Below are 16,502 nucleotides of genomic sequence, written 5' to 3' on the forward strand. Positions count from 1 at the left end.
GGTCCCTGAGCAGGTGGTGGGGTCCTACTCGTGGGCGACGGCAGTGGCACAGGGCCCTTCATAGTGCACAAAAGTGTCTCTGCCGGTGGGAGGGCCCACTCGCCGTCAGACATACAGTCGTACTATGAGGGGCCCTGTGCCAGTGCCGTCGCCCACGAGTGGGCCCTCCATGCTTGCTCAGGGCCACAGCACTTGCAATACTTACATCTCCCTGCTCCACCGCCGTAACGTCTTCCGCCTTTCCTGACAGTGACATTCAGGTTACAGAGCGCGATGACATCACGTCTGTATGCCCTCTACCGAAACAGTACAAGTGCAGAGAGCTTTAAAATCGCAATGCTGAGGAGTCCAGAGTAGAGCAGTGCCCAGCGAGGAGAGGTATTTAATTTTTTTAAATGTTGGGAGCATTTTTTAGGGAGCAATATACACTGGAGAATGATATATGGGGCCCATCATACACTGGAGCATCATCCATTTGGCCCATCATATACTGGAGCATTCCAAATGGGGGACATCAGACACTGGAGCAGTAATTACATGGCCCATTATACACTGGATCATTAGAAATGGGTCCCATTATATATGGAGCATAATTTGGGCCCATAACACACTGGAGCATCATCCATGGGGACCAACATATACTGGAGCATTCCAAATGGGGGACATCAGACACTGGAGCAGCATTTACGGGGCCCATTATACACTGGATCATTAGAAATGGGGCCCATTATATATGGAGCATAATTTGGGCCCATAACACACTGGAGCATCGTCCATAGGGACCAACATATACTGGAGCATTCCAAATGGGGGAAATCAGACACTGGAGCAGTATTTACGGGGCCCATTATACACTGGAGCATTAGAAATGGGGCCCATTATATATGGAGCATAATTTGGGCCCATAACACACTGGAGCATCGTCCATGGGGACCAACATATACTGGAGCATTCCAAATGGGGGACATCAGACACTAGAAGGTTGGAGGAGTGTTTAAACTAGGGGAACACATAGGGCAATCTGTCACAAAGACAGGGATCGTCGAACAGTGTGCTGCCTACCTGGCGCACGAGTCCGACACATCGCTGATCGGGTTGACAGATTACTGGGAGGGGCTGGTGAGGATCCAGCGGTCATGGTGCACATTGGCACAAATGACAAAGTTAGAGGTAGGTGGAAGGTCCTTAAAGATGATTTCAGGGAATTAGGCTGTAAGCTTAAAGCAAGGACCTCCAAGGTGGTATTTTCGGAAATACTTCCTGTTCCACGTGCCACACCAGAGAGGCAACGGGAGATTAGGGAGGTTAATAAGTGGCTCAGGAATTGGTGTAGGAAGGAGGGGTTTCCTACAGAACTGGGCCGACTTCTCAGTTGGCTACAGGTTCTACGCTAGGGACGGGCTGCACCTCAATGGGGAGGGTGCAGCTGTGCTGGGGGAGAAAATGGCTAGAAGGTTGGAGGAGTGTTTAAACTAGGGACGGGGGGGAGGGTATTCCTTTTATAGGAGGGGAAGACAGTGCAGAGAGTGACCTGGGCACAAATAATGACATTGGGGGTGGGGGTGGCATGGGGGGTGGGGTTAGAGCAGTTAATAATTTAAGAAAGAATAGAGGTACAGAGAGATACATAAAGTGCATGTATACTAATGCCAGAAGCCTCGCCAACAAAATGGAGGAATTGGAGTTAATGTTGTTGGAACATAATTATGACATGGTGGGGATATCTGAGACATGGCTGGACGAGAGCCATGACTGGGCAGTTAATTTACAGGGCTATAGTCTGTTCAGAAATGACCGTACAAATAAACGAGGGGGAGGTGTGTGTTTATATGTAAAATCATCCTTAAAACCCATCCTTCGTGATAATATATATGAATCTAATGAAAATGTAGAGTCCCTGTGGGTAGAGATAAGGGGAGGGGGGAAAAATAATAAATTCCTGATAGGGTTATGTTATAAGTCTCCAAAAATAATGGAAGCAACAGAGAATATCCTCATAAAGCAAATAGAGGAAGCTGCGACTCAAAGAGAAGTCATTATTATGGGGGACTTCAACTACCCTGAAATACATTGGGGAACCGAAACCTGCAGTTCCAGCAAAGGTAATAGGTTTTTGACAACTATGAGAGACAATTACCTTTCACAACTGGTTCAGGACCCAACAAGAGTGGGGGCACTGCTAGACCTAATATTAACCAACAGGCCAGACCGCATATCAAATGTAAGGGTTGGGGTCACTTGGGTAATAGTGATCACAAATTAATAAGTTTTCATGTATCCTTTAATAAGATGTGTAGTAGAGGGGTTACAAGGACACTAAACTTCAGGAAAGCAAATTTCCAACGGATGAGAGATGATCTTGGTGCAATTAACTGGGATGGTATCCTGAGACATAAAAATACACAAAGAAAATGGGAGACGTTTATTAGCATCCTGAATAGGACCTGTGCACAATATATACCGTATGGGAATAAACATGCTAGAAATAGGAGGAAACCACTATGGCTAAATAGAGCTGTAAGGGGCGCAATAAGAGATAAAAAGAAAGCATTTAGAGAATTAAAGCAAGTAGGTAGTGATGAGGCATTAACTAAATACAGAAGACTAAATAAATTCTGTAAAAAGCAAATTATTATTATTATTATTTATTGTTATAGCGCCATTTATTCCATGGCGCTTTATATGTAAGGAGGGGTATACATAATAAAAACAAGTACAATAATCTTAAACAATACAAGTCATAACTGGTACAGGAGGAGAGAGGACTCTGCCCGCGAGGGCTCACAATCTACAAGGGATGGGTGATAATACAGTAGGCGAGGGTAGAGCTGGTCGTGCAGCGACCAAATCAAGACAGCAAAGATTGAGACAGAGAGACTCATTGCCAGAGAAAGTAAAAATAATCCCAAAATATTCTTTAACTACATAAATAGTAAGAAGCTAAAAAATGATAGTGTTGGCCCCCTTAAAAATAGTCTGGGTGAAATGGTGGATGAGGATGAGGAAAAAGCCAATATGCTAAATGACTTTTTTCAACAGTATTTACACAAGAAAATCCCATGACGGATAACATGATCAGGGATAAAAATTCTCCGTTAAATGTCATCTGCTTAACCCAGCAGGAAGTACGGCAGCGTCTAAAAATCACTAAAATTGACAAATCCCCGGGCCCGGATGGGATACACCCCCGAGTACTGCAGGAATTAAGTACAGTCATAGATAGACCATTATTATTAATCTTTAAAGATTCCATAATAACAGGGTCTGTACCACAGGACTGGCGTATAGCAAATGTGGTGCCAATATTCAAAAAGGGAACAAAAACTGAACATGGAAATTATAGGCCAGTAAGCTTAACCTCAACTGTGGGTAAAATCCTGGAGGGTTTTCTAAGAGATACTATACTGGAGTATCTGGAGAAGAATAACCTTATGACCCAATATCAACATGGGTTTACAAGGGACCGTTCCTGTCAGACTAATCTGATAAGCTTTTATGAAGAGGTAAGTTCTGGACTGGACCAAGGGAATGCAGTGGACGTGGTGTACATGGACTTTTCAAAGGCTTTTGATACGGTGCCACACAAAAGGTTGATACATAAAATGAGAACAATGGGGATAGGGGAAAATATGTGTAGGTGGGTTAAGAGCTGGCTCAGGGATAGGAAACAAAGGGTGGTTATTAAAGGAGCACACTCGGACTGGGTCACGGTTAGCAGTGGGGTACCACAGGGGTCAGTTTTGGGCCTGCTTCTTTTTAACATATTTATTAATGACCTTGTAGGGGGCATAGAGAGTAGAATTTCAATATTTGCAGATGACACTAAACTCTGCAGGGTAATCAATACAGAGGAGGACAATTTTATATTACAGGAGGATTTATGTAAACTAGAAGCTTGGGCTGATAAATGGCAAATGAGCTTTAATGGGGATAAATGTAAGGTCATGCACTTGGGTAGAACGAACAAGATGTATAATTATGTGCTTAATTGTAAAACACTGGGCAAAACAGTCACTGAAAAAGACCTGGGTGTATGGGTGGACGACAAACTCACATTTAGCGGCCAGTGTCAGGCAGCTGCTGCAAAGGCAAATAAAATAATGGGATGCATTAAAAGAGGCATAGATGCTCATGAGGACATGAGGAGAACATAATTTTACCTCTATATAAGTCACTAGTGCGACCACACTTAGAATACTGTGTACAGTTCTGGTCTCCGGTGTATAAGAAAGACATAGCTGAACTGGGGCGGGTGCAGAGAAGAGCGACCAAGGTTATTAGGAAACTAAGGGATCTGCAATACCAAGACAGGTTATTACACTTGGGGTTATTTAGCTTGGAGAATCAAAGGCTTAGGGGTGATCTTATTACAATGTATAAATATATGCGGGGACAATACCAAGACCTTTCTAATGATCTTTTTACTCTTAGACCTGTGACGGGGACAAGGGGGCATCCTCTACGTCTGGAGGAAAGAAGGTTTAAGCATACTCACAGACGCGGATTCTTTACTGTAAGAGCAGTGAGACTATGGAACTCTCCGCCATATGATGTTGTAATGAGTGATTCCCTACTAAAATTTAAGAAGGGAAGGAATGCCTTTCTTGAAAAGTATAATATTACAGGGTATATACACTAGTTTCCTTAGTGTTGCGTTGATCCAGGGAGCTAGTCTGATTGCCGTATGTGGAGTCGGGAAGGAATATTTTTCCACAATGTGAAGCTTACTGTGTGCCACATGGGTTTTTTTTGCCTTCCTCTGGATCAACATGTTAGGGCAAGTTAGGATAGGATATGGGTTGAACTAGATGGACTTAAAGTCTCCCTTCAACCTTAATAACTATGTTACTATGTTACTGGAGCAGCATTTACGGGGCCCATTATACACTGGATCATTAGAAATGGGGCCCATTATATATGGAGCATAATTTGGGCCCATAACACACTGGAGCATCGTCCATGGAGACCAACATACACTGGAGCATTCCAAATGGGGGACATCAGACACTGGAGCAGCATTTACGGGGCCCTTTATACACTGGAGCCTTAGAAAGGGATCCATTATATATGGACTCTATGGAGCATTATTTGGGCCCATAAGACAGTGGAGCATCATCCATGGGGACCAACATATACTGTAGCATTATGTGGAGAAATATATGGGGCTCATTCTGTATGGCGCACTAGGTGGTAGCCATAATACTGTATGGAGTAATATACTGTTTGTTTTTTGAGCTATTGTAGAATTTAAAATAGATCAGTCATGTCATGTAAGCAGTGAAGTATTTTTCATTGTACTATACCTGCACTATAAATGCAGAGTGATAATGTAAACTCCACATTAAGTATTACCTGCCTAACCCAGGAAGAAGTGCAGAACCGCCTTAGGAAGATTAAAATTGACAAATCACCAGGCCCTGATGGCATTCACCCTCGGGTATTAAGGGAGTTAAGTAATGTGATAGACAGGCCTCTATTCATTATATTTAAAGACTCTATAGAACCAGGGTCTGTTCCTTTTGATTGGCAGCAAGCAAATGTGGTACCAATATTCAAAAAGGGCTGTAAAAGGGAACCTGGAAACTATAGGCCGGTAAGCTTAACATCTGTTGTGGGTAAAATTTTTGAAGGGTTTCTAAGGGATACCATTATGGAATATCTCAATGTTAATAAATGTTTAACTCCATATCATCATGGATTTATGAAGGATCGCTCCTGTCAGACTAACCTGATCAGCTTCTATGAGGATGTAAGCTCTCAAATGGACCAAGGAGAATCATTGGATGTCATTTATCTCGACTTCTCTAAAGCATTTGACACTGTCCCACATAAAAGATTGGTAAGTAACATGAGAAAGCTTGGGCTAGGGGAAAATGTGTGTAGATGGGTAGGTAGCTGGCTTAGTGATAGAAAACAAAGAGTGGTTATTAATGGTGCATACTCAGATTGGGCCAGGGTTACTAGTGGGGTACCACAGGGTTCTGTATTGGGCCCCCTACTATTTAATATATTTATTAAAGATCTAGTGGATGGCTTACACAGTAAAATATCAGTATTTGCAGATGATACAAAACTATGTAAGGTAGTTAACACAAAGGAGGACAGTTTGCAACTACAGACAGATTTGAGTAAATTGGAGAATTGGGCTGAAAAATGGCAAATGAGGTTTAACACAGATAAGTGTAAGGTTCTGCACATGGGAAGGAGAAACAGATGCTACAATTACTTACTAAATGGGAAACTGCTGGGGAAATCAGACATGGAAAAAGACTTAGGCATCTTAGTCAATAAGAAGCTAAATTGGAGTGTCCAGTGTCAGGCAGCTGCCACCAAAGCAAATAGGGTCATGGGATGTATTAGAAGAGGTCTGGGGACACGAGATGAAAACATAATTCTCCCTCTGTACAAATCACTCGTCAGACCACACTTGGGGTATTGTGTGTAATTTTGGACGCCAGTGCTCAAGAAAGACATTACTGAACTTGAAAGGGTTCAAAGGCGGGCTACTAAAATGATAAATGGAGTTGGTTCACTACAATACCCAGAAAGGTTATCAAAATTAGGTCTATTTACTCTAGAAAAGAGAAGACTTAGGGGAGACCTAATATATATGTACAAGTATATCAGAGGGCAATACAGAGATCTCTCCAATGAACTGTTTGTACCAAGGACTGTGACAAGAACAAGGGGGCATTCTCTTCGTTTGGAGAAAAGACAATTTCTGCACCAGCATAGAAGAGGGTTCTTCACGGTAAGAGCAGTGAGGCTCTGGAATGCTCTTCCTGAGGAAGTAGTGATGGCCAACTCACTGAATGAATGTAAGAAAGGAATGGATGCTTTTCTTGTGAGTAACAGTATAGAAGGTTACGAATAACAGAATATTATAGGTAGATGGTTGACCCAGCTTAGGGGAAGGAATTTTTTTCCCTATGGAGAAAATTGGCTTCTACTCTGTGGGTTTTTGCCTTCCCCAGGATCAACAATGCAGAACAGCTGCACTAAAAATAGGCTGAACTAGATGGACATAAGGTCTTCCTTCAGCCTTCAAAACTATGTTACTATGTTACTATGTTACCTATATTTCTGTGCCGTATCGGAGCATCATGAATTCTGGTATGTGTTAAAAGGGCGCACTGACACTCTTTCGCCCAGGGCACACGAATACCTGGCGGAAGCCCTACCCCCCCCCCACAGCTTTAGCCAAATAACCCCCAGTTTTCAATGCCTAACTATTAGTATAAAGTAAATTAAGGTTGACAAGCTCCAGTAATAAGAATTGATGTCGTTGGCATTGAAACGGGCACTGTGTGTGTTTACTGTCCTCCACTCCCTGCCGACTTTGCTTCTCCATTGACTTGCATTGGGTTTCGTGTTTCAGTCGGACCCCCGACTTTTCCCTATACTCGGTTGATTTCGTTCGACCCGACTTTTAAGAAAGTCGTGTTTCATGAAACCCGACTCGACCCGAAAAAAGGCAAAGTCGCTCATCTCTAGTCCTGACACATAAACATCCCCTCATGATCAGCCTATACTGCATACACGGAGGCCCCTGATCATGTGACCCCTGACTCCTCCCCTCCTGTGACCTCATCACAGGTCCTGTGTATATGTGGAGTGCGGCTCTGAAGGTGGAGGTCAGTGCTGGAGGCTCCATTATTCTCTATGTGGAGTGCGGCTCTGAAGGTGGAGGTCGGTGCTGGAGGCTCCATTATTCTCTATGTGGAGTGCGGCTCTGAAGGTGGAGGTCAGTGCTGGAGGCTCCATTATTCTCTATGTGGAGTGCGGCTCTGAAGGTGGAGGTCGGTGCTGGAGGCTCCATTATTCTCTATGTGGAGTGTGGCTCTGCGGGTGGAGGTCAGTGCTGGAGGCTCCATTATTCTCTATGTGGAGTGCGGCTCTGAAGGTGGAGGTCGGTGCTGGAGGCTCCATTATTCTCTATGTGGAGTGTGGCTCTGCGGGTGGAGGTCGGTGCTGGAGGCTCCATTATTCTCTATGTGGAGTGCGGCTCTGCGGGTGGAGGTCGGTGCTGGAGGCTCCATTATTCTCTATGTGGAGTGTGGCTCTGTGGGTGGAGGTAGGTGCTGGAGGCTCCATTATTCTCTATGTGGAGTACGGCTCTGCGGGTGGAGGTCGTTCCCGGAGGCTCCATTATTCTCTATGTGGAGTGCGGCTCTGTGGGTGGAGGTAGGTGCTGGAGGCTCCATTATTCTCTATGTGGAGTACGGCTCTGCGGGTGGAGGTCGTTCCCGGAGGCTCCATTATTCTCTATGTGGAGTGCAGCTCTGCGGGTGGAGGTCAGTGCTGGAGGCTCCATTATTCTCTATGTGGAGTACGGCTCTGCGGGTGGAGGTCGTTCCCGGAGGCTCCATTATTCTCTATGTGGAGTGCGGCTCTGTGGGTGGAGGTAGGTGCTGGAGGCTCCATTATTCTCTATGTGGAGTACGGCTCTGCGGGTGGAGGTCGTTCCCGGAGGCTCCATTATTCTCTATGTGGAGTGCGGCTCTGCGGGTGGAGGTCAGTGCTGGAGGCTCCATTATTCTCTATGTGGAGTGCGGCTCTGCGGGTGGAGGTCGGTGCTGGAGGCTCCATTATTCTCTATGTGGAGTGTGGCTCTGTGGGTGGAGGTAGGTGCTGGAGGCTCCATTATTCTCTATGTGGAGTACGGCTCTGCGGGTGGAGGTCGTTCCCGGAGGCTCCATTATTCTCTATGTGGAGTGCGGCTCTGTGGGTGGAGGTAGGTGCTGGAGGCTCCATTATTCTCTATGTGGAGTACGGCTCTGCGGGTGGAGGTCGTTCCCGGAGGCTCCATTATTCTCTATGTGGAGTGCAGCTCTGTGGGTGGAGGTTGGTGCTGGAGGCTCCATTATTCTCTATGTGGAGTGCGGCTCTGTGGGTGGAGGTTGGTGCTGGAGGCTCCATTATTCTCTATGTGGAGTGCGGCTCTGCGGGTGGAGGTCGGTGCTGGAGGCTCCATTATTCTCTATGTGGAGTGCGGCTCTGCGGGTGGAGGTCGGTGCTGGAGGCTCCATTATTCTCTATGTGGAGTGTGGCTCTGCGGGTGGAGGTCGGTGCTGGAGGCTCCATTATTCTCTATGTGGAGTGCGGCTCTGCGGGTGGAGGTCGGTGCTGGAGGCTCCATTATTCTCTATGTGGAGTGCGGCTCTGTGGGTGGAGGTTGGTGCTGGAGGCTCCATTATTCTCTATGTGGAGTGTGGCTCTGCGGGTGGAGGTCGGTGCTGGAGGCTCCATTATTCTCTATGTGGAGTACGGCTCTGCGGGTGGAGGTCGTTCCCGGAGGCTCCATTATTCTCTGTGGAGTGCGGCTCTGCGGGTGGAGGTTGGTGCTGGAGGCTCCATTATTCTCTATGTGGAGTGTGGCTCTGCGGGTGGAGGTCGGTGCTGGAGGCTCCATTATTCTCTATGTGGAGTGCGGCTCTGCGGGTGGAGGTCGGTGCTGGAGGCTCCATTATTCTCTATGTGGAGTGTGGCTCTGCGGGTGGAGGCTCCTCACCAGGACTGTAGCAGGTAAAGACCCCAATATCCACAGGTGTCTCTTCTAATTGGGGGAAACTATCACCTCTAATAATCCTCGGACAGTTCTGACAAACACGGAAAACTGTCCCTTTATGGAGGTGACAGAAAGTCTGTTTAGTCTCTTTAGCTTCTTAGTATCAGCTCTAATCCAATGGTGAGAGAGCGATTTACCCTGAAGAGTCACAGATTGTGGGGTTGGTAAAAATGTTATATTTAGGGGGTTCTGTGTTGTCTCCTTATAAGAATCACAATGGTTTTGTTCTTTTTCCGCTGATAGATACAAATGACCCAACTAAGGAAGAAAGGAAACCTGTATTAGGCCGGGATCACACTACCGTGTGTGATGAGAGAAACTCACAAGAGTCTCTCGCATCAACACCCAGCACTCAGGACCGGAGCTGTGGCTGCATAGAAATACATACAGCCGCAGCTCCGGTCCTGAGTGCCGGCGGTAGCTCCGGGTGTTGATGCAAGAGACTCGTGCGAGTTTCTCCCATCACACACAGTAGTGTGATCCCGGCCTTACTCTCCTAGTATGGGGCCTCTACACACAGTATAATGTATTTAATTAAATATACGGAAACCTACAGGAAAATGCCCCCAAAAATCATATCCAGTGGATACAAAATAACACTGTACAAGGAGACCTTGGGATCAGATCATTTCTGTCCGTTGTGTTTGTGGAAACAGAAAATCCTTTTCTAAAAGCCTCAAACTTCTGTGTGTGACTCAGACCTGAGATCTAACGTGATAGAAGATTACAGTGCGGGGAAGACGGGAACCTTCATATAGACGGCCGGTGGGGATGGAGTCAGTGACGGACTCCGGCCAAATATGTTTCTAGAGCCGTAGAAGAAGATGAAGATGTCGTCCTCATCATGAAGTAGTTATTTCTCCTGTCACGTGTAATGAATATCTCCTGCAGTATTGCTAATGCCGATTCCAGTGTCGGTAAATGAGACGAGAATTAGCGTTATGGAAGATGAGTCTATAAGGAACGTATTCAGCTGCCGACTCCGAGGGAGAAACTGCTTGTTGTCTGTGGCCTAAATATATAGGTTTTATTAGTAGATGTCAAGAAGAAAACTAAATACTGTAAATAATAAATCTCCTGATATGTTTCCCTTATTATATCCAGTAATTGTATTATTACACAGGATTTTTATGATGTTACATCGGCTCACCTTCTCATTTAGGTCTCTACAATATCGGATCCTCTCAGTGAAGATCTTCTATATAAGAGAATTTTCCTGATTTACCCATCAAGGATGGATATGGACAGAGACAAGATGGCGGAGAGGATATTACACCTCACCCTAGAGATCCTCTTCCGGCTTACTGGAGAGGTGAGAGATTCTGATGACGTCACATTACATCATTCTTATCTATGGGAACAACAGATGGACAGAACTGGAGAGGTGAGGACTCTGGAAATGTCTGTAGTGAGATTTATTAATGTTTCTCTCCATAACCAGGATTACACAGTAGTGAAGAAGATATCTAGTGAGCGCTGTCAGGACCCTGTGTCTGAGGAATGGGGAAGACCCCTGAGCCCAATCACGGGGCCTCCACCTCACCCCCTGATACATGAGGACATCAATGACCAGAAGATCCTAGAACTCACCTACAAGATGATTGAGCTGCTGACTGGAGAGGTGACACTGCTGGGAATGCTGGGACATTATACAGTAACGCTATGAAGGGATCGGGGGGATGACGGTATTGTATGTGTCAGGTTCCTTTAAGGTGTCAGGATGTTGCCGTCTATTTCTCCATGGAGGAGTGGGAGTATTTAGAAGGACACAGAGATCTGTACAAGGACATCATGATGGAGGTTCCCCAGCCCCTCACATCACCAGGTAATAGACAGGACTAAATACACACGGCCTGTAATTATCTGTATATAAAGAATGAATTCAGTCCCTGTATGTGTTTCCTCCAGATCTAGCCAGTAAGAAGACAACACCAGAGAGATGTCCCCGTCCTCTTCTTCCACAGGACTGTAAACAAGAAGATCCCAGTGTTCCTCAGGATCATCAGGTAGATGGAGAGAAGGTGTCATGAGATCTCCCCTATGATGTGTAGACGGCTGTGAAGGTCTTGTGCTCAGTCTTGTTTTATCCCCCAGTATTATATGTTTTATACTGGTGTAATGAGAACGGTGGAGATGGCAGGATTGGAGCTGATCATAGATGGGACTTCTCCATCTGTCTGTGACTTTTACAATATTTGTTTCAGGGTGAATATCTGACCCATATTAATACTACAGAGACATATGTGAGAGGTGATGAGTGGTGTAAAGAGGAGATTCCTGCATATGACTACCCAGGTGAGTAGTAACCACTAAATGCAGAGTCACAGATTCTTCTCAGTCACCGACTTTGGCTGCTTTATCGGTCGTATAGTCCAAATATATCACAATTGTGTGATCACCATTTTGCCTCTATACCACAACATTCTCCTCCTCCCAAAACTGTTCACATGACTTTGGGCATTGAAAGCCCTTTTCTATAGAAATTACCACCTGGAGGATCCACCTACCCCTTGGGATTAGAAGACGCTGACCCTTACTTGCCCTGGTCTGTAAACTGCGAAGCCTAATGACAGTGTACGTAGAATGTGCTGACGAGTAAGAAAACCACTTGAAGAAAAATATTATGATGGACCTTTTAAAAGAAAGCGGAGGGTAATGGTGCTGTTGGCTTACTAGAATCCTGATATTGCACACATTTCAAACTCCATCTTGCGGGCCAAATCTGGCCTGCAAGGGTGATTGTATTTGGCCCGCTATGCCGGCACGGCCTTCGCATTATACTGTACGGAAGACCTTCTCGATCCATTATACTGTATGGAGGACTATGTGGAGCCCGTTATACTACACTACAGTGCCTTGTGGCAGTATTCGGCCTCCTGGAACTTTTCAACCTTTTCCCACATATCATGCTTCAAACATAAAGATACCAAATGTAAATTTTTGGTGAAGAATCAACAAGTGGGACACAATTGTTAAGTTGTACGAAATTTATTTAAAATTTTTGTGGAAATTCAAAAACTGAGAAGTGGGGCGTGCAATATTATTCGGCCCCTTTAACTTAATACTTTGTTGCGCCACCTTTTGCTGCGTTTACAGCTGCAAGTCGCTTGGGGTATGTCTCTATCAGTTTTGTACATCGAGAGACTGAAATTCTTGCCCATTCTTCCTTGGCAAACAGTTTGAGCTCAGTGAGGTTGGATGGAGATCATTTGTGAACAACAGTTTTCAGCTCTTTCCACAGATTCTCAATTGGATTCAGGTCTGGACTTTGACTTGGCCATTCTAACCCCTGGATGCATTTATTTGTGAACCATTCCATTGTAGATTATGCTTTATAAAATTAAGTAATGAAACACTGCGCTAAAAAAGTTTACAATCAGATAGCCCCAACCAAGGGGAAGATTAAATGTGTGCAAGCAAAACAGAACAGGACTCACTGGTGAAACTTAGAGAAGTTAGAATATTGGTGATGACCAATGGGTATGAGGAGGTATGCAGTGCTCAATAGCGGCACCGTGATCTGATACCTGGAATGAAATAAGATGCATTTGAATACAGTTGTTTAGACCGTATACATAGGCTAGTTGAAACACTTGTTTGGATTCACCGTGGTGGTGCAAAGTTGCCTATGGATGGTACCTTACCTTTGGGCCTCTTGGCTGCATCTCTGACCAGTCTTCTCCTTGTTTGAGATGAACGTTTACAGGGACGGCCGGGTCTTGTTAGATTTGCAGTGGTATGATACTCCTTTTATTTCAATATGATCGCTTGCACAGTGCTCCTTGGGATGTTTAAAGTTTTGGAAATCATTTTGTTTCCAAATCCGGCTTTAAACTTCTCCACAACAGTATCACGGACCTGCCTGTTGTGTTCCTTGGTCTCCGTGATGCTCTCTGTGCTTCAAACATAACCCTGAGACTATCACAGAGCAGGTGCATTTATATGGAGACTTGATTACACACAGGTGGATTATATTTATCATCATTAGTCATTTAGGACAACATTGGATCATTCAGAGATCCACAATGAAATTCTGGAGTGAGTTTGCTGCACTGAAAGAAAAAAAAGGGGCCGAATAATATTGCACGCCCCACTTTTCAGTTTTGGAATTTCCACAAAAATTTAAAATAACCAATAAATTTCTTTCAACTTCACAATTGTGTCCCACTTGTTGATTCTTCACCAAAAATTTACATTTGGTATCTTTATGTTTGAAGCATGATATGTGGGAAAAGGTTGAAAAGTTCCAGGGGGCTGAATACTTTTGCAAGTCTCTATATATACAGGACTGTGGGGCCCAGTATACTGTATGGAGAGCTGTAAATACATAGTAAGGTTGTCCCTCGACACTGTCCAAGTTTCTTTTGACCCTCTCTGAATTTGCATTTGACATCACTCTCTTATTGGATGAATCTACCTTCTCTCCCTTCTGTGCTGCTGAATGTTCTCATATGGTCCCTACAAGACCAGGTCCAGTCTTTCTGGCCAAACTTCTCTTTTATGATCAACAACTTTAAATGTGCAATTTCTCAAGTGTGAATTTCTGTACAATAACAACAGAGTTTCCTTTTATCCTGACTTTTAAAATTCTTTTAAAACCGACTAACTTAAATGAGGATTATGATAAACCACATAACAAATATTACACTTGAGCCATGACATAGAGAGGGTAAAATAAGTATTTGATACACTGCCAATGTTTCAAGTTTCCCAACCTACAGAGAAAGGAGAGGTCTGAAATTTTTGTTGTAGGCACAAATCCAGAAAATCACATTGTTTGATTTTCAAATAAATTTGCATTTTTTTTGCATGAAGTATTTGTATTTGATACAATTGAAAAACAAAGCTTAATATTTGATACTGAAACCTTAGTTTGCAGTTACAGGGGTTAGACTTTTCCTGTAGTTTTTCACCAAGTTTGCACACACTGCAGCTGAGATTTTGGCCCACTCCTCCATACAGATCTTCTCCAGATCTTTCAGGGCTGTCGCAGAACAACATTGAGTTTCAGATCCCTCCAAAGATTTTCTTTTGGTTTCAGGTGTGGAGACTGGCTAGGCCACTCTTTGACCTTGAAATGATTCTTAAGGAGCCACTTTATAGTTGCCTCGCTGTGTGTTATGCGTCATTGTCATGCTAGAAGACTCAGCCACGACCCATTTTCAATGCTCTTACTGAGGGAAGGAGGTTTTTGGCCAAAATCTCGCAATGCTTCATGTTTCCCCCACATTGCTTCACGGTTAGGACAGTGTTCTTGTGGTGGTACTTATCCTTCTTCCTCCAAACATCGTGAGTGGATTTGATACCAAAGATCGCATCTGACCACATGACCTTCTCCCATGCCTCCTCTGGATCATTCAAATGGTCACTGGCAAACTTCAAGTGGGCCTGGACTTGTGCTGGCATGCACAGGGGAACTTTGCATGCTCTTCAGTATTTTAATCCATGACGGCATAGTGTGTTACTAACGGTAATGTTTGAGACTGTGGCCCTAGCTTTCTTCAGGTCATGGAACTGGTCCTCCAGTGTCATTCTGGGCTGATTCTGGACATTTCTCAGAATCATCCTTACCGCATGAGGTGAGATCTTGCAAGGAGCCCCAGACCGAGGAAGATTGATAGTCAGCCTGTGTTTCTTCCATTTTCTAATAATTGTGCCAACAGTTGTTGCCATCTCAACAAGCTGCTTGCGTATTATCCTGAAGCCCATCCCAGCCTTGTGCAGGTCTACAATTTTGTCCCTGTTGTCCTTAGAAAGCTGTTTGGTTTTGGCCATGGTGGAGAGCTTGAAGTGTGATTAAGTGTGTGGACAGGTATCATTTATACAGGTAACGGGTGCAGAGTAGGGGGGCTTCTTCAAGAAAACCTAACAAGTCTGTGAGAGCCAGAATTCTTGTTGGTTAGTAGGTGATCATATACTTATTTATTCGGTCGTCCATGACAGCACCACCTGAGAGAGGGGATCTGCCCTTCAGGAACAGGAAACCTAGAGATACAAAAGGGCGGCACCTCTCCCACGCATCAGTTGGTTTCCTGTTCCCAGAGGACAGGTTTTCCTAAAGATCGTCTGTCATGGATCGTCGAGGATTCCCAGGCCGGCTGACCGACCCAGGTAGCGGGGGGTTCTCCTACCTCGGTCAGCGCGGGGTCCCTGGAAGTGCCACGGTGGGGCCGGGTAGGTCGCCACGGCAGTGGACGGAGTAGGTGGAGCAAGGGGTCCATCTCCAGAGTGCCAGCACCAGGTATGTATGCCCCGGGCCCCTCCTGGTGCGTTCATTTCCCCCCCCGGGTTCCGGTACTCATCTCGTCCGGGCCGTTGTTGGCGCCCGGTTGGCAGACGCGGGGCGGCGCACGAGGGGGCTGGAGGCATTCTGGGCCGGGGGCACCATGCCGGCTCCTTTCCACGCGCTCCTGCGGTTTCAGATGAGCGGCGGGGGTGACACGGCGGAAGGGGCGCGACCGGGAACGCCGAAACCGGAAGTCGGGTGCCGGCCGGCTTCCGGTGTGCGCCGCAGATGCGCGCCTGTCCTGGGTCACGGGCGGCGGCCGGGGTGGGGGGCCGCAGGAGGGTCCCGGGTGGGAGGTGCCACGGCCAGAACCCTGCTTACCCGGACATCAGGAGGCCTTATAAGGCAGGCGGGGACGCTGCTGGGGTGCTTCTGAAGGCCCAGCGATTGATACGACGGAAGCCCCCTGTCATGATCTCAGTGCGGGTTTGACTCGCACACGTGGGGTTAATGTCTGGAACCAGTGCTGATGACTGGCATTTCTGGGGTTAAAGGTTGTGATCCCGGTGCAGGCTTACCTGCACACCTGGGGCTATGATTGTGGCCTCTCCCTGGTTCTGGGGGAGGCTTCTTATAGCCTCAGGACGCTCCCATCCCTGTCAGTTATACTTTCACCCTTGGCATTGTGTGGTGACCCCTGAGTGTGTT

The 16,502-nt window shown here is 45.8% G+C and overlaps 2 protein-coding genes across 9 annotated transcripts in view; both read left to right on the forward strand.

Moving 5' to 3' along the window:
- LOC141047275 (uncharacterized) overlaps positions 1 to 16,502 on the forward strand; it is an 841,567-nt gene that overhangs the window by 672,700 nt on the left and 152,365 nt on the right. The gene's annotated exons all lie outside the window — the stretch shown is intronic.
- LOC141047283 (uncharacterized) overlaps positions 10,733 to 16,502 on the forward strand; it is a 62,019-nt gene continuing 56,249 nt past the window's right edge. Inside the window, exons 1-5 of the mRNA XM_073542313.1 lie at positions 10,733 to 10,880; positions 11,010 to 11,189; positions 11,270 to 11,393; positions 11,477 to 11,574; positions 11,773 to 11,863. Of these exons, the coding sequence (XP_073398414.1) occupies positions 10,803 to 10,880; positions 11,010 to 11,189; positions 11,270 to 11,393; positions 11,477 to 11,574; positions 11,773 to 11,863 (571 nt within the window). The 5' untranslated portion in view covers positions 10,733 to 10,802. The remainder of the gene's footprint in view (positions 10,881 to 11,009; positions 11,190 to 11,269; positions 11,394 to 11,476; positions 11,575 to 11,772; positions 11,864 to 16,502) is intronic.

This window comes from Dendrobates tinctorius, unplaced genomic scaffold (genome assembly GCF_039654945.1).
Source record: "Dendrobates tinctorius isolate UK_male_01 unplaced genomic scaffold, ASM3965494v1 ptg000126l, whole genome shotgun sequence".
Taxonomy (NCBI): domain Eukaryota; kingdom Metazoa; phylum Chordata; class Amphibia; order Anura; family Dendrobatidae; genus Dendrobates; species Dendrobates tinctorius.